At 38.9% G+C, this 25,459-nt stretch overlaps 1 protein-coding gene across 5 annotated transcripts in view; it reads right to left on the reverse strand.

Annotated features, from left to right (window-relative positions):
* RASA2 (RAS p21 protein activator 2) overlaps positions 1-25,459 on the reverse strand; it is a 123,465-nt gene that overhangs the window by 91,323 nt on the left and 6,683 nt on the right. For all 5 annotated transcript variants that reach the window (XM_049629754.1, XM_049629753.1, XM_049629756.1 and 2 more), the window contains exon 2: positions 4,940-5,057. In XM_049629754.1, the coding sequence (XP_049485711.1) occupies positions 4,940-5,057 (118 nt within the window). The remainder of the gene's footprint in view (positions 1-4,939; positions 5,058-25,459) is intronic.

The following is a 25,459-nucleotide window of genomic DNA, read 5'->3' on the forward strand; positions in this document are numbered from 1 at the left end:
TCTCCCCCCCCCCCCAGCCCCCCCCCCTTCTTTCGCTTTTTCTCTTTTTTTCAAAAAAAAAAAAAAATAAAAAAAAAAAAAAATTAAAAAAAAAAAAAAAAAGGTAGATGAATTTTTAATTTATAAGAAACTGCTGTCAAACTGTTTTCCAACACCTGTGTCCCAAACAAATGTGTACCGTTTACACTTTTACCAGCAATGCAGGAGGGCTCAAGTTATTTCATTGTCAAATTTGCTATTGAAAGTCTTTTTAAAATTAGCTATTCTAGTGAATGTGATATGATAAATTTTTACACCTGTGAAATTTCTACCCCAGTCAAGATACAGAACATTTCTATCTCCCCAGACAGTTCCCTTGTGCAATCGCCTCCTCCATACTGTCACAAAAACCAGTGATCTGATTTCGATCATGACACATTTGTTCAAGAATCTATAGTGACAGAAATGGTCTTAAACTGCATTTCCCTGATGGCTAATGATGCTGAATATTTTTCATGTGCTTGTTGGCCATTTGTATATATTCTTTTGGGAAATACCTATTCGTGTTTTCTCCACATATTTTATTTTATTTTTTTAAATTTTTTTAACGTTTATTTATTTTTGAGATAGAGAGAGAGACAGAGCATGAACGGGGGAGGAGCAGAGAGAGAGGGAGACACAGAATCGGAAGCAGGCTCCAGGCTCCGAGCCATCAAGCCCAGAGCCCGACGCGGGGCTCTCACGGACCGCGAGATCGTGACCTGAGCTGAAGTCGGACGCTCAACCGACTGAGCCACCCAGGCGCCCCTCTCCACATATTTTAAATGGGCTATCTGTCTTATTGGTTTTGTTTTCATTTTTAAATAAGTTCTAGATACAAGTCCTTTGTCAGAATATTTTCTCCCAGCTGTGGATGGCCATTTCATTTTCTCGACAATGTCTGTTGAAAAGCAGAAGGCTCTCATTTTGATGAAATCCGGTTTCTCAATTTTCTTCTCTTATGACTACTGATTTCTACATCCTAAGTTAAGAATTCTTTGCCTATCCCCAAGTTGCTAAGATTTTCTCCTATGAAACCACTTATTTTTTTAATGTTTATTTAAACTTTTAAAAAATGTTTTTATTTATTTTTGAGAGACAGAGACAGAGCATGAGTATGGCAGGGGCAGAGAGAGAGGGAGACACATAATCTGAAGCAGGCCCCAGGCTCTGAGCTGTCAACACGGAGCCCGATGCGGCACTCAAACTCACGGACCATGAGATCATGACCTGAGCCAAAGTCAGACACTTAACTGACGGAGCCACCCAGGCGCCCAATGTTTATTTATTTTTGAGAGAGAGAGTACCAGCAGGGGAGGGGCAGAAAGAGAGGGAGACACAGAATCTGAAGCAGGCTCCAGGCTCTGAACTGCCAGCACAGAGCCTGATGCGGGATTCGAACCCACAAACTGAGAGATCATGACCTGAGCTGAAGTCAGACACTTAACTGACTGACTCACCCAGGTGCCCCCCAAACAACTCATTTTTATAAGTTTATTTTAAGAATGTTATTTTGATGTTTAAATTCTTCTATAAAGACATGAATCTCTGAAATGTTAGTAAATATCTTTGTCAAGATCACTTCTTTCCTAAGAATGTTTAAAGAAATAAAGGATTCTTTGAAAATGTCACCAGAAAAATGCAATCTCTTTAGGATGTCACAACTTAAAAAAAGAAACTGAAATACAAAGGAAAATACTCTTACAGAAGTTATTTCTGACCTTGTCCAGAAAACAGCTGACTCAGCTTTTTAGCTGTTTATAACGCCTGGTTAACTTTTGCCAATATGTTTCCCACCTCAAATGTAATAAAAATAAACTTTTAATAGTTGGTCTATCAAAATAACTGGAGTCCTCTAATTAATCTCAACATAAAAACTGATACAAAAACAACTATTAGGCAAAGACATGACATGTTTAGGTATTTTCTCCTTTGCATCATTTTATAAACAATTATAAAATTGAGGATTTCCTTTATATGTCACATGCACGCACTCAAATGTTATTTTTAAAATACATTATAAAACCAAGTAAGAATACCACAGAACTATCCACTAAACAATCTGTTATCACTATATCACCACAATTGCAGCAAGTTAATCCCCACATCTGGGTGCCCACATCTTTAATTAATTAACTAATCAATCTATCTGAAGAAAACTTTTCAATGAGATTGGTAAGCAGCAATGACTAGACTTACACAGTTTTTAAAACAACACTCTATTGCTATCATTGATGTATGATCATGCATATGACTCTTAAGGAAATTCCTGGGATGGGAAAGAAAACCACTAGGCACAAGCAGTATTGCTATTTCTCAGTTTGTTTATACCATTTGCTCTTCAAAAGGATTTGAGGTAGAAATGTGGGAGCTATAGATTTCATATAGGACTCTTCCTTACCCATTATGAAAACCTGTATCCAGGCTGCCTATAAAAACTGTATTATTCAGAACCCATAAGATCTAAATGGTATCTACTGACTTATCAAAATAAGGGGAAAAAAACACTGACATGAAAGCCAGGGGGGCAAAGCTTTATATTACAGATTCTTTCACCTTATTCCACAAGGAAAATGCTAGGGGGCACCTAGAATCCAAGAAGCACCTAATCTAACATGTGAAATAACTAAGGTAACCACCGTTAGTCTTAAAATACCTTCCAAGTTGCTATGCATCTAGAAAAATAATTTAAGATGGATAAAAATAATTGGTTTCATCATCTTTCCACAACACAAATATCTAGAAAGGCAAGAGTTAAAAAAAAAAGTAAGCTAATTTTAGTCACTAATTTACAAAGCTACATATTTGAAACTACCACAAGTATTCAATTTATGGACAATTACTAGCTCTGTATATCACTGATTTTTGTGCGATATGGAATCAGTGTACATTGAGTAACAAACTAAGAGTTGTAACAGTTTCAGGTTCCAATCTCCAGTTTGCTTCCAACTTCCTATATTATACACACAAATTATTCAGCCTTTTGGTGACTCGGTTTCATCATGCATAACATATAAATAACAAAATTCTAATACAACAGGGACAGATGATTTATGACTAAAGACATGAAGTATATTACTTTAAATTTTGGGGGGGTTACTGAAGTACTTTCAGCTTTACACAATCCTTTCCTATGAAGAACACTAGAGACATTCAAAATTATAACCACTGACAATAAAGATAAAAGGGAAAAAGCCTCAGAGAAAAAAGGGCAAGTTTAAAGAAAATAGATTATGAAAAAGAACACCAAAAAATAGATTCCCTAGGGGTGCTGGGGTGGCTCAGTCAGTTAAGCATCTGACTCTTGGTTTTAGGATCTCACAGTTGGTGAGTTCGAGCCCCGCCGTTGGGCTCTGCTCTGACAGTGCAGAGCCTGCTTGGGAATTCTCTCTCTCCCTCTGTCTCTATCCCTCCCTTGCTCATGCTCTCTCTCAAAGTGAATAAACTCTTAAAACCAGATTCCCCAAAAAGTTTACAGGAGTCATGACACTTAGTAATTCATTCATCACACGTTCATTCCAACAACTCCCCATGCCTTTATTTTGACTCTTATCTCTGTCCAAGACTGCGTCCTGTCAGCACAGCTCTGTGCTAGAATTATGCCCACAAATGCTATTACAGGGCAGACGTGGCACACTCTAATTTTATGAATTAGAATTTATTATGATACTCTCAAAGTGCTATTACACTTAACAAAAATGAGAAATTTACGTAAGAATCCATTCCCTGACAATGACTTGTGCAACTCTCAGAAGTAATTTATTCTCAAGAGAAATAAAATAATGAGGTACTCTGAGAAAAGTTCAAATAAATAGGCAAAATTTAGCCTAGAGAACAAACTGAGGTGTATTGATAGTTGTTTTCAAAAACTTGAAAGATGTCATGTCAAAGACAGATTAAGGTGTTTTCCAGAAATCCAAGGGAGGATTAGGAACAATTAAAAGGAAGATATATTTTGAAGCAATGAAAAGCCACATGAAAGCCAGCACCGCATCTATCTTGTTCTCATGAATATAGGAATAAACAGCACCCAGCCAGCTCTTGGCATACAGTAGGTTCTCCTTTTGATAGACATTATTTGACTAAATGTAAGAGTTTCCTAAGGATCAGAATAGTTCTAAGAACAAATAGTCTGCTTAAGAAGCAATGAACTCCTCGGTCACTGGAACAAACATTATTAAGCAAATGTCAGATGACCTCTTGTCAACGATAATTGTCAGAAGGAACAAACCGTAAGGCAGTTGATTAGTCCAGCTCAAAAAACATTAAAGCTCCCTCAAACTCTGAGATTCTGTAATTCTAAAAACAAATCCAGGGGTGCCTGGTGGCGCAGTCGGCTAATCATCCAACTTCGGTTCAGGTCTTGATCTCGTGGTTCATGAGTTCAAGGCCTGCATTGAGCTCTGTGCTGACAACTCAGAACCTGGAGCCTGCTTTGGATTCTGTGTCTCCCTCTCTCTCTGCCCCTGCCCTGTTTCACTCTGTCTCTGTCTCTCTCTCAAAAATAAATAATAAACATTTAAAAATTTTTTAATAATAAAAATAAAAATAAAAAATCCAGAATGTAAAAGAAAAGTTTCAGGGTCGCCTGGGTGGCTCAGTCGGTTAAGCGTCTGACTTCAGCTCAGGTCACGATCTCACGTTCTGTGAGTTCGAGCCCCGCGTCGGGCTCTGGGCTGATGGCTCAGAGCCTGGAGCCTGCTTCCAGTTCTGTGTCTCCCTCTCTCTCTGCCCCTCCCCCATTCATGCTCTGTCTCTCTCTGTCTCAAAAATAAATAAACGTTAAAAAAAAAATTAGTTTTTTTAAAAAAAAGAAAAGTTTCAGATAAACGAAGTATTCTTGATTACAGTCTGGAAAAAGTATAAAATTTATTTATTAATATATATCATATGAAAGATAATTTATGAATTTTTTACAAACCTTAAAGATTTTTCAACAACTTGGGTACGATAAACTTCTTCCTGGTCCAAATTTATGGTGCAGAAACAATCTCTCATTTTGTTGGGTCCAAGATATGGCAATAAATTTTTTGCTTCACCTGTTGGCACAAAAATTAAAATTGGTGTTAAATACCACCAGCTGCTTCATGCTAAGCCTTATAAAGGATGAATTCAATTCAAAAGAATATTCCAGAGGTAGCACAAAAAAACTCCTGATTATAGAAAGAAGCTGATCAATTTGGGCGAAAGGCATCCAGTGATGGGGCACCTAAGCGGCTCAGTCAGTTAAGCACTGGACTTTGGCTCAGGTCATGATCTCACGGTTCATGACTTTGAGTCCCACATCAGGATCTCTGCTGTCACCAGGGAGCCCACTTGGGATCCTCTGTTTCCCCGTCTGCCCGTCCCCTGCTCAAGCACACATGCTCTCTCTCTCAACAATTAATAAACGTTGGAAAAAAAAAAAAAAAAGGTATCCAGTGAGACTGAAAAGAGGAGCTGGGTGTAAAGGGGAGTGTGAGGTCATATTACATCATGGTGTCCCTGCTCGTGGAAAAGGGCAACTCCCCACTTGTCCTCTCCATTCCAATCACCAGTGCCACTTCAAAGACTTGACTCCACAATTAATCCCTCTTTCCTGTATCATCAATTCTCCTCTCTAGTGGATCATTCCCATCAGAACGAAAACAAGCTTTAGTATTTCCCAATTTTAAAAGAGCACAAAAAGAAAAAAAATCTCTTGTGATTCCACATCCTTTCTTGTGGTATCATTCCATTTCTAGACTCTCTTTCATACCAAATCTTCTCAAAAGCAATCATCTCTAGTCACTGTTTCTAATTTCTCACTTTCCATCCATTCTTCAACCCTCTCCCCAGTCAGCCAGCTTCTAACTCCATGATGACACACAGCAACTGTTCTAGCTAGGGTTATCAATGCTTTCCATGTTGCCAAATCCAGTGGTCATTTCTCTGCCCTCATCATACCTGATCTGGTGGCACTATTTAATAATAGTGAACACTAACATCCCTCCTTAAAATGTCCTTTTCTTGGCTTCTCCAACACAATTATTTCTGGCTTTCCTCCTACATCCCTGGCCCTCTGTTGACTTCTTTCCCTCCTCACCTCTAAATGTTGCAATGCTTCAGGACTCAGATCTGGACCACCTTCTCTTCTTTGCCTGTGCAAACCCCTTCAAGTATGGTGTTAATGCAATTGCTTCCTAGCTCTGCATTTCTAGGCCTGATCTCTCCTCCTCAACACTGTGAATATCCAACTGCCTCCTTGGATATCCAGTAGGCATCTCGGATTTAACAAGTCCCCGACAAACCATCTGACTTCCTCCCCTAAAACATGCTCTTCCCCCAGTCTACCACCATCTTATTCTCTTTTTCTCACCATCCTCCCCAAACCTCCCCCACATCCAACCCATCAGTAAATCCAGCAAACCTCCAAAACACATCTCAAATCCAACCACTTCTCCTTGCCTTCACTGGTATTCCCCTACAATCCACTTTCCACCAGTGTGATCATCTGAACATATTCTTCAGGTCGGTCACTCCCCTGCTCCAATACCATTCCATTTCACTTAGAATACAATCTGACTTCTAAATTCCCATTCTCATGATCCACACAGCCCTACCATTCTCTCCTCTCTGACCTCTTTTCTTCCCGCTCTCTTCAGTGTTCACCCTTTTTTCATTCACCAACCATGCCAAACTTGGTCACATGGAGGGCCTCTGCCTGGAATGCTCTAACTCTACAGCATCCCATGGCTGGCTCTGCTTTTCCTTCAGGTTTCAGCTTAAATTCTCAGAGAAACCTTCCCCAACTATTCTGTCTCCAGTAGATAACCCTGTTACCATAGCCTACTTCTGTTTTCTTGAAAGCATTTATAACTATCTGAAACTGCTAATTTTTACATGTTTATTTTCTGGTTCTCTCATTCTTGAGGCCTGAGAACTTGTTGATCCCCAAAATCTAAAATAGTGACTGTCATACAGTAGATATTTGAGAAATACTTGTTGAAGGAACACTAAGGAAGCCAGGGAGTCTAATTTTGAAGTTCTTTTGAGATACTCATGGTCCAAAAGCACACACAAAAGTGTGCACTGAAATCAGACACCAGTGTACTAAATTCAGAAAGCAAGGTAGTTGGCTTAAGGGAAACAGCACTGCCGTAAGAATTATGAAATCAATGCTCCTGTTTTACCCCTGCTACTATGTATCTAAATGGCTTCACACAAATCACTAAAGCACAGCCTTCCTGATGGAAATTTGGGCTAGATAAACTCAAGTCTCTTTCTGCTTATCACTTTAAAACTAAACGCCACTTAGACCAATATATTTTAGCATAGTCTATCAGAAACTTAAGAATCACCTATGAAAAATTCAGTAAATAATTTTTTTATTACAATGAGAAAATCAATGAAAAGGCACCAGTAAGATACTCATTAAACTTGTCATTGAGCCAACAAAACTAAAAGGCAACTGACAGAATGGGAAAAGATAGGACATAGCGGACAAAGGGCTAGTATCCAAAATCCATAAAGAGCTCACCAAACTCCACACCCGAAAAACAAATAATCCAGTGAATAAATGGGCAAAAGACATGAATAGACACTTCTCCAAAAAAGACATCCAGATGGCCAACAGGCACATGAAAAGATGCTCAACGTCCCTCCTCATCAGGGAAATACAAATGAAAACCACACTCAGATACCACCTCATGCCAGTCAGAGTGGCTAAAATGAACAAATCAGGAGACTATAGACGCTGGCGAGGATGTGGAGAAACGGGAACCCTCTTGCACTGTTGGTGGGAAGGCAAACTGGTGCGGCCGCTCTGGAAAACAGTGTGGAGGTTCCTCACTGTTTTTTTAATTAAAAAATTAAAAATAGACCTACCCTATGACCCAGCAGTAGCACTGCTAGGAATTTACCCAAGGGATACAGAAGTACTGATGCACAGGGGCACTTGTACCCCAATGTTTATAGCAGCACTCTCAACAATTGCCAAATTATGGAAAGAGCCTAAATGTCCATCAAATGATGAATGGAAAAAGAAGTTGTGGTTTATATACACAATGGAATACTACTTGGCAATGAGAAAGAATGAAATATGGCCTTTTGTAGTAACGTGGATGGAACTGGAGAGTGTTATGCCAAGTGAAATAAGTCATACAGAGAAGCGTTTTCACTCTTACGTGGATCCTGACAAACTTAACACAAGACCATGGGGGAGCAGGAGGGGAGAAAATGTTACAGAGAGGGAAGGAGGCAAATCGTAAGAGACTCTTAAAAACTGAGAATAAACTGAGGGTTGATGGGGGTGGGAGGGAGGGGAAGGTGGGTGATGGGCAATGAGGAGGGCACCTGTTGGGATGAGCACTGGGTGTTGTATAGAAACCAATTTGACAATAAATTTCATATTAAAAAAAAAGCTTGTCATTGAGAGCTTAAAAGAAATTAAGTTACTACTTAGAGTAAATATATTCATCTCAACTCAGAATCAGGAATCTTTTAAATGATTCCAAAATTGCCTAATATGGGTTGGCCTTTACAAATAAACCAGTTTCCTAACAGGAAAAAATTATATGTTTTTATTTGTATCCATCCAGTCTCTTCCTGAAGCTAGATGTCGCTTCTCTTATCCAATCTCAATCCATCTTGCCGAGCTCTCTCTACCCCATTCCCTCTCATTCCACAACACTGCCTACCAATTCTGATTGAAGCAGGTTGATTACTCTCAACCTTCTTCTTTTTTTTATTTTTTATTTTTATTTTTTTATTTATTTTTGAGAGAGAGAGACAGAGACAGAGCGCAAGCAGGGCAGGGGTAGAGAGACAGAAGGAGACACAGAATCTGAAACAGTCTCCAGGTTCTGTGCTGACGACACGGGGCTCAAACTTGGCAACAGCGAGATTATGACCTGAGCCTAAGTCAGACACTCAACCAACCAAGCCACCCAGGCGCGCCTCTTCTCCTTTAAGTCTTTTCTTCTTTGATGTCTCCTCTCTCTGTAAATCCAGAAGGTATTTTCTTTTTAAACCCCAAATCCAAGTAGGTCACCAAAGGGCCTGGAATGTAAACAACTTTTAGAATTAAATCATAATAAATATGACCTATATCTAATGAGGGAATTTGGAACACTGAATCACTGCTCTTGAATATGTTCCCGTTTCATTCACATAAGTGCAGTTTGAGAACTATTTTGTGAATGTACATCTATTCCACTACCTGCCTTTTCAAGGGGGAGATAATAGCGATTACTTTGTGTACAGAATCCAATGAATGGTATCAGATATTTACTAAGAATAAGTAAAAGCTTAAGGTCTATGTAATATATGAAACACACTCAACGTTGCTTCCTGTAAAAGCGGTTATCATAATCTGTATTTGTGGAATACCTGTCACTAACTTATAGTCAAATAAACTACACTGAAGGTGAATTCTTCTGATCAATGCCCAGCTCATTAATCAATCATACAAATATGTTGGTAGATTCAGCTATCAAGACTTTAATTCCAAACTATATTGACACTCAAAAAAAAAAAAAATCAAAATAATTAACTGCTACTCTATAAAAAAAATAATCAAAAGTAAAGTAACTAACAGTTTGAGAATAAAAATATTCTACCCATGGTATCTCTAAGCAGAAAAATTATTTTAATGGTACACACTTTATATCAAGCTACACAGAGACAAAAGTGAGGAACTTTGAAAGACTGTACTTGTCTTGTGTGTGATATTTGTATAGGACCTCCCCTATGTTCTAATTATGGTATATAAGTAAGAACGAAGGGAGGTAGGGAGAAAGAGAGAGGAAGGACAGGAGGGAAACACAACTATTGCTCTTTGAAAACTTATCCTATAACCTCTACTCCAATCCTTTCCGTCCTACTCACAGCTTGAACCTGCAATTGCCTTCTGATCCTATTTCTTTATTAGAACCCTAGGGGTGCCTGGGTGGCTCAGTCGGTTAAGCGTCCGACTTCAGCTCAGGTCATGATCTCACGGTCCGTGAGTTTGAGCCCCGCGTCGGGCTCTGTGCTGACAGCTCGGAGCCTGGAGCCTGCTTCCGATTCTGTGTCTCCCTCTCTCTCTGACCCTCCCCCATTCATGCTCTGTCTCTCTCTGTCTCAAAAATAAATAAACATTTAAAAAAAATCTTTTTTTAAAAAAAAAGAACCCTCAAGGACAGTAATATTAAGTGCCACCAAATCAAATGATTGCTTGTTAGTTTCCAACTTATCTGACCATGCTTCAGCATTTGGTAACGCCAAACTTCCCTCAGTTTAGATAACTCATTCCAACAGTTTTGTTAACGCCCTCTTTGAGACTTTCCATCCACTATCAACATTTTCAATATGAAGAAACTTTTGGCATCCACAGACCACTGAATCCATAGGTGGAGCACAAATTTTAGGTATTTTTTTAATGTCATTATAAAATAATAAAAATATACTGAAAAACAAATACTTATGTTTCTCAAGATTATTTGATGGTATTATTTGTAATCTTTCTCAATTTATCTATATAGCCCATTTTATAATGGCTACCCTTAAGGAGAATCGGGGTTTATATCTGTGGTAGATACGGTGGATCAGTGGTCATCACCCATTTCAACATCCTTTGGTATAGGACTTCCTGTACTGCAGATACTAGAAAGCTAGAAAGTACATTCCCCAAGCTTTCTTACAGTTAGGGTTGTGGATATGATTTAAATTCCACCTATCGCACTTGCTAGAAATCTGGAGAGCAGAAGAGAAGGTAGGTTATATTTAGGCTGCTACTATGAAGTACGGTCACGGACATGTCCAAGTTTTGTGCAGCAGCGTTTCCTGAAGTCCTTGTATCCAGTCACAGGTTTCATAGGTATCAAGAAGGGCACAAGGCATCCATTCCGTCATACAGGTTGTGGCCAGTGTGGCTTGGCTCTGGAGCCAGCTGCAGTGACAACAGCTTACTAATGAAGATGGCTGCTTGGTGAAGGCTCTTTCCTAATAGTGGCAGGTTCCTAACCACAGCAGAAGTGGTAAGGTTCTCAGACAAGCAGCTAAAAGTTACAGCTTCCTAATTCTGTAGGTACCTTTCTGACCCTATAAGAGGTAGTAACTTCCTTGGTAGCCTAGCTGCAATGTGACTTTAGAATTTCATTCGTGAAAGTTCAACGTAGAGTCTGTTTCTTCAGTCAGAACTTCCAACAATTCCATAAACCACTTAAAATAAGGGTAGCTCAGGCCGTTAAGCGCCCAACTTCAAACCAGGTTATATCTCACAGTTTGTGAGTTCAAGTCCCTCGTTGGGCTCTGCACAAACAGTGTGGAGCCTGCTTAGGATTCTTTCCCTCTCTCTCTGCCCCTCCCCGACTTGCACACTCTCTAAATAAATAAATAAATAATCTTCATTAAATCTCTTTCTGCTTAAACTAGCTGGAGTTGATTCTGTAACTTAATTCTGACTGGTTTGTTTTCTTGCCCTGTATTTCTAACAAATTAGAAAATCCCATTTCACATTACTGGTCATCAGAGTATGGTAAATCTTTCAGCTACATGTGCTACCTGGATCACACATGGACTCGAAAATTATAAAGCAATACCTCACCAAAAACTACTTTCATTGTTCCATTAGATAGTGAATTGAGTACCATAGCACACTCAAAAAGTGAATGCTTCAACTTGGGAAATGTAGACAAACGGATCTTTTTTTTTTTTTTTTTTTAATAAGTTAAATTTTGCTTTGTTTTGTATTAATTTAAATCCAAGTTGGTTAACATATAGTGTAATAATGACTTCAGGAGTAGAATTCAGTGATTCATCACTTACAAACAACACCCAATGCTCATGACAAGTGCCCTCCCTAATGCCCATCACCCCTTTAGCGTAACCCCCCACCCAACACCCCTCCAGCAACCCTCAGTTTGTTCTCTGTATTTAAGAGTCTCTTATGGTTTGCCTCCCTCACTGTTTTTATCTTCTTTTTCCTTCCGTTCCCCTATATTCATCTGTTTTGTTTCTTAAATACCACATATGACTGAAATCATATGTTTTTTGTCTTTCTCTGACTGACCCATTTCCCTTAGCATAATATACTCTAGTTCCATCTACATTGTTGCAAATGGCAAGATTTCATTCTTTCTGATTACTATGTAATATTCCATTGTATATTACACACACACACACACACACACACACACACACACACCTTCTTTACCCATACATCAGTCAATGGACATTTGGGCTCTTTCCAAATTTGGCTATTGTGGAGGCAAATGGATCTTAATTCTCTTATTTCTGTAACTGCCTTTCAAAAATTTCTTCATTTCCTACTGCAGTATTTGGATGTCATTTTTTAAATATGCTCAATAATACAGTACCATGTTCATCAATTTGGGAGTGCCAAATTCTCAATACTGAAACCATGTAGACCATTTTGGGCACCTCCAGCTCATCCTTAAATTTACACATCGGATCTTGACCCTAAAGAAGTAAGATTAAAGTATTCAAGACATTCAATATATTACTAACATATGACACTTGAGCAAGACAACTGAAAAAATGGAGATGCGTTTTACTTGCATCTGAATGAAAAAAGAAATGTTTTTAGGTTATCCCTCATTTTAAAAGTGCTATGCATGCCAGGATGCAGGATGCTGCAATATGCAAAGGCACATTTGTCACACAAAGATAGCTGTATTGGCCCTACAGCAAACAGTACAGATCTGGTTATATGTACAATGATCACCATTTCCTTCAACAATGAATCAAGATCAGGAAGTGTATTTTTTTTTTTAATGTTATTTTGAGAGACAGAGAAAGAGAGAGAGAGAGAGAGCCAGCACACACAAGAGTGGGGAACGGGCAGAGAGAGAAAGAGAGAGAGAATCTCAAGTAGGCTCTGAACTGTCAGTGCACGGCCCAACACAGGGCTCCATCCCACGACCATGAGATCATGACCCAAGCTGAAATCAAGAGTCCAACGCTTAACTAACAGCCATCCTGGCACCCCAAGAAGTACATTATTGACAAAACAACTGTTCCTCTATTAAGAAAGAAAGCTGGCCTTCAAGCACAACATCTTTTCTTCTGTAACATCATTTCTTGTTGAATTCATAACTGATAGTCTAATCCTCCAGTGGGCATTTCTTCTCCCTCACAGATGTACTGCAAGTATGCCAAGAAATGAACCTTCACAATACACATCAGTGGTTTTGTCCAACCATAAAATGAAATAGCCTGTTGCCCATTCATGTGATAGTCATGGTCTCTCTGCATCACACATATCTTGCAACATCATATATATGTTAAATGCTGAGTTTAGCTTAGATCTCCATCCTTCACACAGCTGCCTTTTTAATATACAAAGCATTCCCCTTTCTCAAAAGTCTTCAACCACACTACCTACCATTGCCCTTCTTGCAGGATAAAAATCTAAAATTCCTTTGGCATAAAGACCCTTAATGGTGTACCACTGTCTACTACATGTTTGGCCTCATCTACTTACTGTTATGCTCCAACAGTACTCTACTTTCGGTTCCTTGAACACACAGTGTTCTCTCATGCCTTTATCTGCAATGCTATTTTCATTATATGGAATGCTCATACCTGGTTTTTTTTTCCTCCAAAAAGCTCTGCTTAAAGGTACCTCTGTTTATAAATTCTTCCCTCAATTCCTACCTAGTCATGTCACTCTTTCCTCTATTTCCTATTGCATCTTATATGTATTTCAACTACAATGATCATATTGTATTGCACTTGTTGCACTTCATTCAACAAATAAAATTTACCTACAACATGCCAGGCACTTTTTTAAATGCAGGAAATAGAACAAAGAATAAAAGTAGGTCTCTGCCCACACGGAACTATTGTACAATCTAAACAGGGGAGACAAAAATCATAAACTCTTAAGTAAGTATATAATATTTATTGCCATAGAAGAAAACAAAGTAGGGTAAGAGACTTAGGGAATGCCAGGCCCAAAAGATAAAGAGAGAGAGGAGAGCAATGTTACTTTATATAGGGATCAAGGAAGGCCTTTCTATTAAGACATTGGTTTTTTTAATGTTTATTTTTGAGAAAGACAGCAAGCACAAGTGGGAGGGGGCAAAGAGAGAGGGACAGAGAGAGAGGGAGACAGAGGATCTGAAGCAGGCTTTGCACTCTCAGTACAGAGCCTGATACAGGGCCCAAACTCACCAACCATGAAATCATGACCTGAGCCAAAGTTGGACGCTAAACCAACTGAGCCACCCAGGTGCCCTTCTATTAAGATATCTGAACAGATACCCGCATGACGTCAATGAGGGAATGAGTCATGCAGATAGATATCTGGGGAAAGAGATGGATAGGCAGAAAGAATAAAATATGCCAAGGCCCTAGAAAGGACAGTTTGCACACTGAAGAAATAGCAAGGATGCAAGTATGGCTCTAAAACAATAAGCAAAGTGGGAAGAGGGAGGAAATGGTAAGAGATGAGGTAGAGGTGAGGAAGCAGATTAAATAGGGTCTTGTAGGCCATGGAAAGTCTGGAGTTTTTCCTGAGTGACATGGGAAGCTACTGAAAGATCTAAGCAGAAGAATGGCATGATTTAACTTTTGTTTTAGAAGAATCACTTCAGAGGGAAAAGGGTGGAAGCAAGAAAGTAGAGACAAGCAAGGTCACTACTGCAGTGATCTTGATTAGAGATAATCTAGACCAGGGGAGCAAACCTGGCATGCAGAGAAGTGGTCAACTGGGCATGTATTTTGAAGATTGAGCCAACAGGATTTTTTATATTCTGGATGTGGGTATAAGAGAGGAAAGGGGTTAAGGAAGACCTCTTAGAGTTTCAGCCTGAACAGCCGGGTGAACAGAGATGCCACTTCCAGAAGGAGGAGCCTCTTATTAGAAGAGGGATATCAAGAGTTTTTCCTGGGCATATTAAATCTGAGATGCCTATTACACATCAAAGTGCAAATGTCAAGAGGACAGAAAAGTCCTGGCTGGAGTAAAACTTGAGAATTATCAGCAAGTACATAATAATTATAAAACCACAAGACTATACAAGATCACAAGGAGATTAAATATGGATAGGAAAGAAAGGAGATTTGAAGACTGAGCCTTAAAGCCTTCCAACCATTTTTAGTGGAGACGAGAAGGAACCAGCAAAGGAGACTACTATGTATCTTTCCACCAAACTACAAACTTAAGGGAAGGCACCAGTTCTTAGCACCATGCTTAGCTTATAATAGATAATCAAATATCTACTGAATAAGTATGAGTGTGCGTGCGTGCGTGTGTGTGTTTACAATTTACCATAGGCAAAAGGAGGTTCTACTATCACATCACAAATTATAAAATTGCATTTATCTTTTTTCCAGTTGATACAAGTTGATCTATGTCAATTGCTCTAAAAGTTAAAAAAAAGTTTCCTGTATACAGTTATCAAAAGCACTAAATACAAGAATCTTTACAGTGTTAACACAGATATCACATTGAAAACAAACCAATCCTGAAATTCACACACTCAAATATTTACTGAGTATGTATAACTAAGATGCTAGAGATACAACAGTGAGAAAAATAGATAAAACTGTCATTGAGCTAACACAAATGGACAAACAATAAATAAGTAAGTAAAGAGGATGTGTTATGTAATAACTGTTAAGAAGGAATGAGCACCACACAAATGGTGGAGGGGGGGGGGCAGGGTGGAAGGTTCCACTGAGAAGGTAACTTCTGCATAAATACCTGAAGGAAGCGGGAGACAAGTAAATATTTTGTAGGAAGAAAAAAAAAAAAAAAGAATGGTGCTTTTAGTCAATGGCAAAAAGTAAACAGTTTAAACCAAGAAGATAAATACCACTGGGAATCAAAACTGATAACTTAGATTAACAAAAATAAAAAGATGGCCAACTCTCTGTGCACAAATTCATTGGTTCTACACAAAGGTCACCAGACAGTAACCAGATCCTACCATACAAATTCTACTTAAGACTAGAATTCCAAATACCAAGGTGGCAGGTAGAGATTCTGCTGTATATGCTTCTAGACATGTACTGAGTTTGCACATATGTGCTTATGCGTATGTTTGAGGGGGCTGTGTGCATGCATTTATACCTGTAGGTCTGTATGTGTTTGTGTGTCCTAGAGGAGGACACTACTGGGATAAGTAAGAAAAAAGCCAAATATTTATCTAATTGGATCCTCCAAGACAGTGCTAAATATTTTCTCAAATATCTCATTTAATGTTTACAACAACCTTCAGAGGTAAGCATTACTGTTCCCTTTTATAAATTAACAAACAAAAACAAAAAACATTCAGCTACATGGCTGGAAAGGTGATTTGACAAATCAAATTCCAAAGCCTAGTCTTTCCTTTTCACTCTTAATATCTTCCTGAACACAGCAGTGCTGAGAGGAATAGAGAAAGCTGTTCCTTTCTGAAATTACCCTCAGGTACCAACAGATCCAAGTCTAGTTCAAGGGATTACAAAGAACAAACACAGATCCCAGTGGGATTAATCCCTAAGACACACTACAAAGGGCCAGGGTCCTAAACCAGATGATCCTAAAATAAAGATTATTTAGGGTGGAAGGAAAACTAAATCATAATAGTAACTACCATTTACTGAATAAATTAATACATTACACATACACATTACACATAGCAGATGTTTTTTAAGGGCCTTCATATAAATTACCTCACAATCTTATGAGTGATTTTTTTTTTTTTTTTTCAAAATACAGATATTGGGGTGGAGGGAAAACATTCCAGGAGTAAGGCACAATGTAAACAAGTTCTGAAGGGGGGGAACAAGAGCAGCACCTTCAAGGAGGCAGTGAATAGCACAAACTTGCTAAAGCATAAAGGAAGATGAAAGTAGAATAAGCAGAGATAAGACTGTAAAGAAAAGGCTGAATCAACAGAATCTGAAATGCCAAGCTAAAAAGTTTTAGCTTTCTTCAATAGGCAACAAGGAACACTAAAGGTTTCTGTGTGGTCAGATTTTATGCTTCAGGAAAATTACTCTGACAGTTAGAGGGCCTAAACTAAGGTACTGAAAGAGCAATGGGAGGAAAAGAAAACTGGAAGAAATACTACAGAGATATAATTCACAGAACTTGGCCTGAGTGACTCAGGATATGATGTTCTAATAAGAAGAGCAAGCTGAACAGACCATTAGAACTTTAGATGGGGCCGGGGCGCCTGGGTGGCGCAGTCGGTTAAGCGTCCGACTTCAGCCAGGTCACGATCTCACGGTCCGTGAGTTCGAGCCCCGCGTCAGGCTCTGGGCTGATGGCTCGGAGCCTGGAGCCTGTTTCCGATTCTGTGTCTCCCTCTCTCTCTGCCCCTCCCCCGTTCATGCTCTGTCTCTCTCTGTCCCAAAAATAAATAAAAAACGTTGAAAAAAAAAATTAAAAAAAAAAAAAAAAAAGAACTTTAGATGGGGAAAAGAAAAAAATACGCAAACTTTATCATGTACATTCACAACAAAAAAAGTGAAGAATGGACATTTAAATACACAGCCTCACTGTTGACAAGTTTAGTGTAAAATTAAAATGTGTTATGCCATTTAATTATATGCAATAAGATAATCCTACATGTTAACATATCATAAGGTCTTTCAAATTTTCTTATAAGGTCCAATTTTAGTTTCTGCAATAAAATAAAAGGTACACATAAACTGTTCATCAACAAAACCATGAAAATATACTTTACCAAATACCACTATTGTTTATGTTATAGCCCAGTTAACCGCACATTGTGCCAGGCAACACCCCAAGTCATCCAATCTTTTCACAACCTCTTTGAAAGCTTGGCAAAACTATAATTTCCAATTTATATTAGAGGAAACTGAGGCTCAGAGAGATTAGGTGATTACAAGAAAAGTAGCAGAAAACAACGCTTTCAACATGCTACTTTACCATTTATTATTCATCTGGTTTCTGCACATCTAATAAATACTTCGTATACAACAAAGAAGTCTTACATGAGAAGAACTGCCATAATCACACATGACCTTCCAAAGAGTCTCTTATTCATCCTCTACAAAGTATGTCAGATTGCCGTAGGTGTATGATAACAAAAAGCGGGGGAGGTGCCTAAAAACGGCCGAGAAAAGTTATGTAGCTGCAATTTCCCTCCTTGTCACCTTGAAAGCACCGCTGGAAAGTTATACACTTGTGATATTATTCAAGCACAGGTTGAGAAATGATACCAACAGACAATGGTGACTGCTGGACTACTAAGTAGGGTCAGGTTTTTCAACGCATAAGTTAACATTATCAAAAACCTGGATTGTCAAGCAGTTTTTCTCACTCCCAGTAAATGATAAATTATCTTTAAAATATAGAACCTTAGGGGCACCTAGGTGGCTCAGTCGGTTAAGCATCCGACTTCAGCTCAGGTCATGATCCCACAGTTGGTGAGTTTGAGCCCCGCGTCAGGCTCTGTGCTGACAGCTCAGAGCCTGGAGCCTGCTTCAGATTCTGTGTCTCCTCTCTCTCGGACCCTCCCCCACTCACACTCTGTCTCTGTCTCTCTCAAGAATAAACATTAAAAAAAATTTTTTAAATATAGAACCTTAGATTCTATAAACTCATTTAACTGATAATCCTAAAAAACCAACAGACTCCACAATTCCTAACAGGTATCTGTTCTGCTTAAGAATAGGCACTGTAATATTAACACGGAACCTGGAAGGTTAAAGAAATCAGGAATAATAGTTTCACTAACACTGCACTCCTTTTCCATTATGAAAATAAGGTACTGTGTAATCATCAATGTGCCTCTGAGCAAGCCCTTGAATGAGCAAAGGACTCCAGGAATCCAGCATAGTTCATAGAGGGTTAGCCTAGACTCTGTCAGCAAAGAACTGTTCTGTGGCTATAAAACACCAACAATATGTAAGTAAAATCTTGAGAAGGCATAAAGTCAAAGTTAAAGCATAAACTCCAGGGCAACTCCTCAAAAATGTTCTAGTAGGTAAGATGTAACTCCTCAGTGGGAAAGTCTAAAGAATATAATTAGGGGCCTCTTGTTTTACACAAGTCATATGCATGATAATTATCATACAGTTATCTATATTACTATCATATTAATCACCTCTCACTGAAGCTTAGTCCAGAACAAGAAGTTAGGAAACTACTGTACATAAAAAGGCAAGTTTCGCAAGGTACTGCCAGGAAGCGTCCACGGGTTCTACAGATACGTCACCAAGCTGCGGGCAGGATCTTCCTGTGGTTTGTCTTGCCCACTTCAGGTTTCACTTTTGAACGTGTGCTGATCCCTAAGCTCCCTGTAGCCCCTTTCTCAAGCAAACCAAACCATGAAGCACATATGGTAGGAATCTCTCCTAGGATAGGCCAATCTACATGAAGTTGAGCAAGTCTGGTAGCTATTACTGGTAACGGCATCCTGGGGACCAAAATGGGACTCATTATGATCTAGTAGTTTAAAAAAAAAAGATATAAATAAGCTGCACCTACAAATGTATACCTACAAGTGTGTGCATGTGTGTGCGTGTGTGTTTGTTCTAGGAGAACCATTTACGAGCAGAGACAAAGCACAACATGAGCACTGTCAGGCAGACAGAAGAGTAACATTTTTTTTTTTTTGGTAAATCCCCTAAACAGTATTAAAGATAAATTTTTATAGCATTCCAACATTCTAATTTTATTGAATATCCATCACATTAGACCATAACCAATTTAGGGATAATTATCAACTTCTTGACAACAGAAATATATTCACCAGTTCTTTCCAATATACCATCTGACAGGCAAATTGGTAGACATAAATGGACAGCAGCAACTTTGGTAACTTACAGACTTGAAAACCTGGCTCTGCCTCTTTAAACTCTAAGCATAGGGGCGCCTGGGTGGCTCAGTCGGTTGGGCGGCCGACTTCGGCTCAGGTCATGATCTCACAGCCCGTGAGTTCGAGCCCCACGTCGGGCTCTGTGCTGACCGCTCAGAGCCTCGAGCCTGTTTCGGATTCTGTGTCTCCCTCCCTCTGACCCTCTCCCGCTCATGCTCTGTCTCTCTCTGTCTCAAAAATAAATAAACGTTAAAAAATTTTTAAAAAATAAATAAATAAATAAATAAACTCTAAGCATATATAACCGTTTTGTCAGCATGCAATCTTTTTCATGAATTTGGATTAAATGAAATAATTTGCAAGTATACTTACATAGTACCTGGAAAAGAGTAAATATAATAAAAAAACATTAGTTCACTTTCCCCTACCCACTAAGAAAATTGTATACAAAATTGTTCAAATTCAAAACTAAGAGGTTCTGCACCACTCACACAAATGTTGTAATATTTTAAAGGATGAAAATTATTCTTTTTATCTCACTCCTCTGAAACAAAACAGAAATTTTTAAAAGTCAACTTTTTTAACACAATTGGAGAAAACAAGCAAAGTATATGGTAATTCACTATATTGCTCCTGCAAATTTTTGTTCGAAATTATATAAAAATTAAAAGTTACCAAAAAACTTGACAGAAAAGTAGACTTTACTTGTAAGTGCACTCAAAATGTTACCAAGCTTAACATTTGGCTACCCTTAATTTTGTAGATAGGATAGTCTTCAACAGTAGAGCAAGAAAGGCTCTAGCAGCTGAGGACTAATATTGTATCAAATTTTTATACAAAGTCATTTTTCATAACACAGATAATACATAATACATAAAGTTTTATGTAGAAAATTAAACCACTGTAAGTAAAGCTAATCCCCTTTGGCCACCACTGATACAACCAATGTTGTACATCCTTGCAAACCTCTTTCTGTACATTTTCCCAGGTACACTAGAAAAAAACATATCACTCTAACAACTTGCTTTTTTCACTCAACAATACATCTTGAAGTTTTTTCCTTTCATACTCTAGATACACCTCATTCTTTTTAGCTGCTATAGAATATGTATATTAACATTTTATTTAGCCATTTTCCTACAATGGACACTTAAGTTGTCTCTAGTTGTTTTGTTTTACCAACACGGCAACATGAAACACCTTTGTATATGCCTCTTTTGCACATGTCCAAGTGTTTCTGTAGGGTAGATATGCAGTAGAAATACATAGGAAATATACATTTAGATTTTTAACAGATATTGCCAAAATGCTCTCCAACATTACTTCATCCATTTAAATTCACAGCAACAGTGAGGAAAGTTATCTATTTGCCTAACCCCCCACCAAATACTGAAATTAACAAGCTTTTGTTTTCACAAACTGATAGCTTTTAAAAATTTGCATTCCCCTGATTAACTATTGTTAAATCTTACCGGTATTTTCTTATGTTTACTGGTCTTTTTTTTAAATCTCTTTCTATAAAATGTCTATTCATATCTTTTATTTTTCTAATGCTCTTTTCCTGTTTAAAATCCATATGAACTTTTTATATATTCTGGACACTAACAAATAGAGAGGCAGTAGAGCAGAGCAGGACAGGAGCAACAGGATGGACTCTAGAGCCAGCCTGCCCAGTTTGAATGACAGCTCCACCACTCACTGGTCTGATCTGGGTTAAGTTACTCAGTTTAGTTATTCTATGCCTCAGTTTCCTCATCTGTAAAATGTGGATAATGAATGTTACAGAGTTACCATATGGACTAATTATTTGATATGCTTAAAGGGCTTTAAAATAGTACCTGACACAAAGTAAGTCTTAGATAAGTATTTTCTTTTTGTCTGTAGGATTTCCTGCAAATATTTTCTCCCAATCTATTCTTTGTCTCTTAATTCTTGTTTATAAATCTTTACTTACTTTTTCCCAAAAAGTTATTTTTCCATCTCTCTTCTTGTATCAGAAATTATATAAGTACATGAAACCAACAACTGACTGCCCTCACGGGATCTCACAATCAACTTCTCAAGAATAAATGCAGGCATCAGCCAAAACATCTAAATTTTTAAACATCTTTCCCTTACTGCACAAAGCATTCCCACAAATCAGTAAAAAGACTGATAATCCAGTAGAAAAAAGGACAAGCAAAATAAACAAGTTCACCAAAAAAGGGAAATAAAAATGGCTCTCAATGGGGCACCTGGGTGGCTCAGTTGGTTAAGTGTCCAACTCCTGATTTCGGCTCAGGTCATAATCTCTGCATCGTGAGATTGAGCCCTGCATCACTGGGTTCTGCGCTGGGCATGGAGCCTGCTTAACATTCTCTCTCTCAGGGTGCCTGGGTGGCTCAGTCGGTTAAGCTTCGGACTTAGCTCAGGTCACGATCTCGTGGTTCGTGAGTTCAAGCCCTGCGTGAGGCTCTGTGCTGACAGCTCAGAGCCTGGAGCCTGCTTCAGATTCTGTCTCCCTCTCTCTGCCCCTCCCTTGCTCATGCTCTCTCTCTCTAAGAATAAACATTTAAAAACAATTTTAAAAAATTCTCTCTCTCCTCTCTTAAAAAAGGGGTGCACCTGGGTGGCTCAGTCAGTTCAGCGTCTATCTCTTGGTTTCAACTCAGGTCATGATCCCAGGGTTGTGGGATCAAGCCCCACATCCGTACTGGGCATGGAGCCTGCTTAAGATTCTCACTCTCACCCTCTCTCTCTCCTTCTGCCCCTCTCCCCCTGCTCATGTGTGCTTGCTCTTTCTCTAAAAAAATTTTTTTAAGACTCTTAAAAATATGAAGAGATCCTCAACCTCATTTAGAAGTGCAAATTAAAACTACAAATCAGATGTTCCTTTCCATCTTAAGAGACCAGTAAAGATCAAGAAGTTTTAAAATATACTCTATGTGACTAAAGAAATAGGCATTCATTCATTGCTAGTGGGAGCATAAACTGCTGTAGTTACTATGGAAAGCAATATGGCATTGTCTTTCCAAATAAAAATACATATACCAATTCATTCATTCATTTTTTTTTTTTTTTTTTTTTTTTTTTTTTTTGAGTGGGAGCAGCAGAGAGAGAGAGGGAGACGAAGGATCTAAAAGCAGCTCTGTGCTGACAGCAGAAAGTCTGATGCAGGGCTTGAACTCATAACCCATAACATCATGACCTGAGCCGAAGCCAGAGGTTTAACCGACTGAGTCAGGCGCCCCCCAGTTCATCAATGTAACATCTAGGAATTTATCCCACAGACACAAGTACTCATATTTAAAATGACATAACTACAGGGGCACCTGGGTGGCTTAGTTAGTTAAGCATCTGACTTCGGCTCAGGTGGTGATCTCACAGTCCATGGGTTCGAGCCCCGCATAGGGCTCTGTGCTGAAAGCTCGGAGCCTGGCCCCTGCTTTGGATTCTGTGTCTCCCTCTCTCTCTGCCCCTACCCCGCTCACACCTCTGTCTCTCTCTCTCTCTCATAAAGTAAATAAACATTACAAATTAAAAACACACACACAAATAAAATTACATAACTAAGTGATTTACTGCAGTACTCTTTGTAATAGCAAAGATTGGAAACAACCTACACGTCCATCAATAGGGGACTGGTATACCCAGATGATGCCATATCATGCAGCTGTTAAATAAAAGAGGCAGCTCCCCATTCTTATGGATATGACAGATCTCCAAGCTACTATTGGCAAGTGTAAGAAATAAAAAAGCAAGATGCAGACAATGTATATATTTTGCTACAATTTGCATGAGGTTAATATTCATATATTTATGTTTGTAAATACTTAATCTCTGTAAGCGGCACAAGAAACTGGTAATGCTTGCTTCTGGAGAGGGAATCGCTAGGGGCAACAGAAGTAAGGAAACTTCCTTTTCAATGGATACTCCTTTGTACCTTTTCAGTTTTGTACCAGGTATGTGTATTATCTAATCAAGCAAATAAATGCATCTTTTTAAAGAAATAATCAAACAAATTAAAACCTCCCCGTGATCACACTAAACTTTCTATTGGTACCCTTTAAATAGTCATGCAAAGCAGGTTGCTAACATTCAGGTAGTTTGTGGCTAGTCTGTTCAACTGGCAAAAGGAGAGGTTCACCATCCCAGCGACCCATTATCACTCCCTAGGGAACATTTCAAACTCAGAAATGTCCCAGTACCAACCAAGAAATTCTGATTCAGTAGGTATGGAGTAGAGCCTGAGCATCAGAATTTAAGTTCACAGGTGACACTGATGGGCAGTCAGAACTGAAACCAGCTGAGTTACAACATGACACAAATAGGTAAACATCCAGGCTCAATCTCCATCTAGGTCACAAGCATAGTTTCACCACTAATCCTAATCACTTCACAAAGTTCTCAGGAAGCAACAGATGAGAGCGTGTAGATGCCACAGTGAAAATGTATTACTACTTCTGGATATACTACTAGATACGCAGTGTAGTCCTCATCTATTAAATGGAGTACATTCACAACATTCATACTAATGATGAATTCATTCCACCTACCATTTCAGAAAAGAACTTTGATAGTAATGGACTAGTGCCGAAAAGGCATAGGCATTAACTGTGTTAACACCTGGAGTATATGAGTGTCAAGTTCTTCGTTTGTAAAATGAGGGGACACAATATGTTCCCTACATTCCAGCTCTAAGCTTCTATAATTCTCTAAGAATACAGGCATCTAAAAACAACCATTGTTTAGTATAGACTGTAGGATAAACTAGTAAGGGCTTTTTCATCCCATTCACAGCCTAGGCTCAATCCACACACTAGGGGGCTAATGCCCTAATGGACATTCAGATATTACATACTGCTAAATAAATTAGCAGTCACAGAAAAAACTTTTTATTTATTTATTTATGTATTGCTATTATTATTTTAGAGAGAGAGAGAGCAAGTTTGCACGAGGTGGGGGGAGGGTGGAGAGGGAGAGAGTCTTAAGCAGGCTCTGTGCTCAGCATGGATCCCATGACCCTAGGATCACGGCGCCCCAAGATAGTTTGAACCTTTTTTTTAAATTTTGTTTTAAATGTGTATTTATTTTTGAGAAAGAGCGTGAGTGGGGGAGGGGCAGAGAGAGAGGGGGACAGAGGACCCAAACCAGGCTCTGCAGAGGGCTAGAACTCACAAACCATGAAGGGGAGCCTAGATGGCTCAGTTGGCTAAGGGTCCCACCTCGGCCCAGGTCATGATCTCGTGGTTTGTGAGTTCGAGCCCCACGTCAGGCTCAGTGCTGACAGCTCAAAGCCTGGAGCCTGCTTTGGATTCTGTGTCCCCCACTCTCTCTGTCCCTTGCCCACTCACGCTCTGTCTCTCTCTCAAAAAAAAAACAAAAAAAAACAAAAAAAAAACAACTCACGAACCGAGATCATGACCTAAGCCGAAGTCTGATGCTCAACCGACTGGGCCACCCAGGCACCCCAAGACTGTTTGAATCTTTAAAAACAAGTTTTTTCAGGGTGCCTGGGTGGCCCAGTCGGTTGAGTGTCCCACTCTTGATTTCAGCTCAGGTCATGATCCCAAGGTTATGGGATTGAGCCCCACCAAAAATTGAATTTTTACTACCAAAATTTCAAACCTTCCATGGTTAATAAACAAATTTACTGTATAAAGTATGATTATGAGACTTTTCTTTTCCAGGCTCAGGACCAATTAGTAAAAATATTGTGC

This window comes from Panthera uncia, chromosome C2 (genome assembly GCF_023721935.1).
Source record: "Panthera uncia isolate 11264 chromosome C2, Puncia_PCG_1.0, whole genome shotgun sequence".
In the NCBI taxonomy this organism is placed as follows: Eukaryota; Metazoa; Chordata; class Mammalia; order Carnivora; family Felidae; genus Panthera; species Panthera uncia.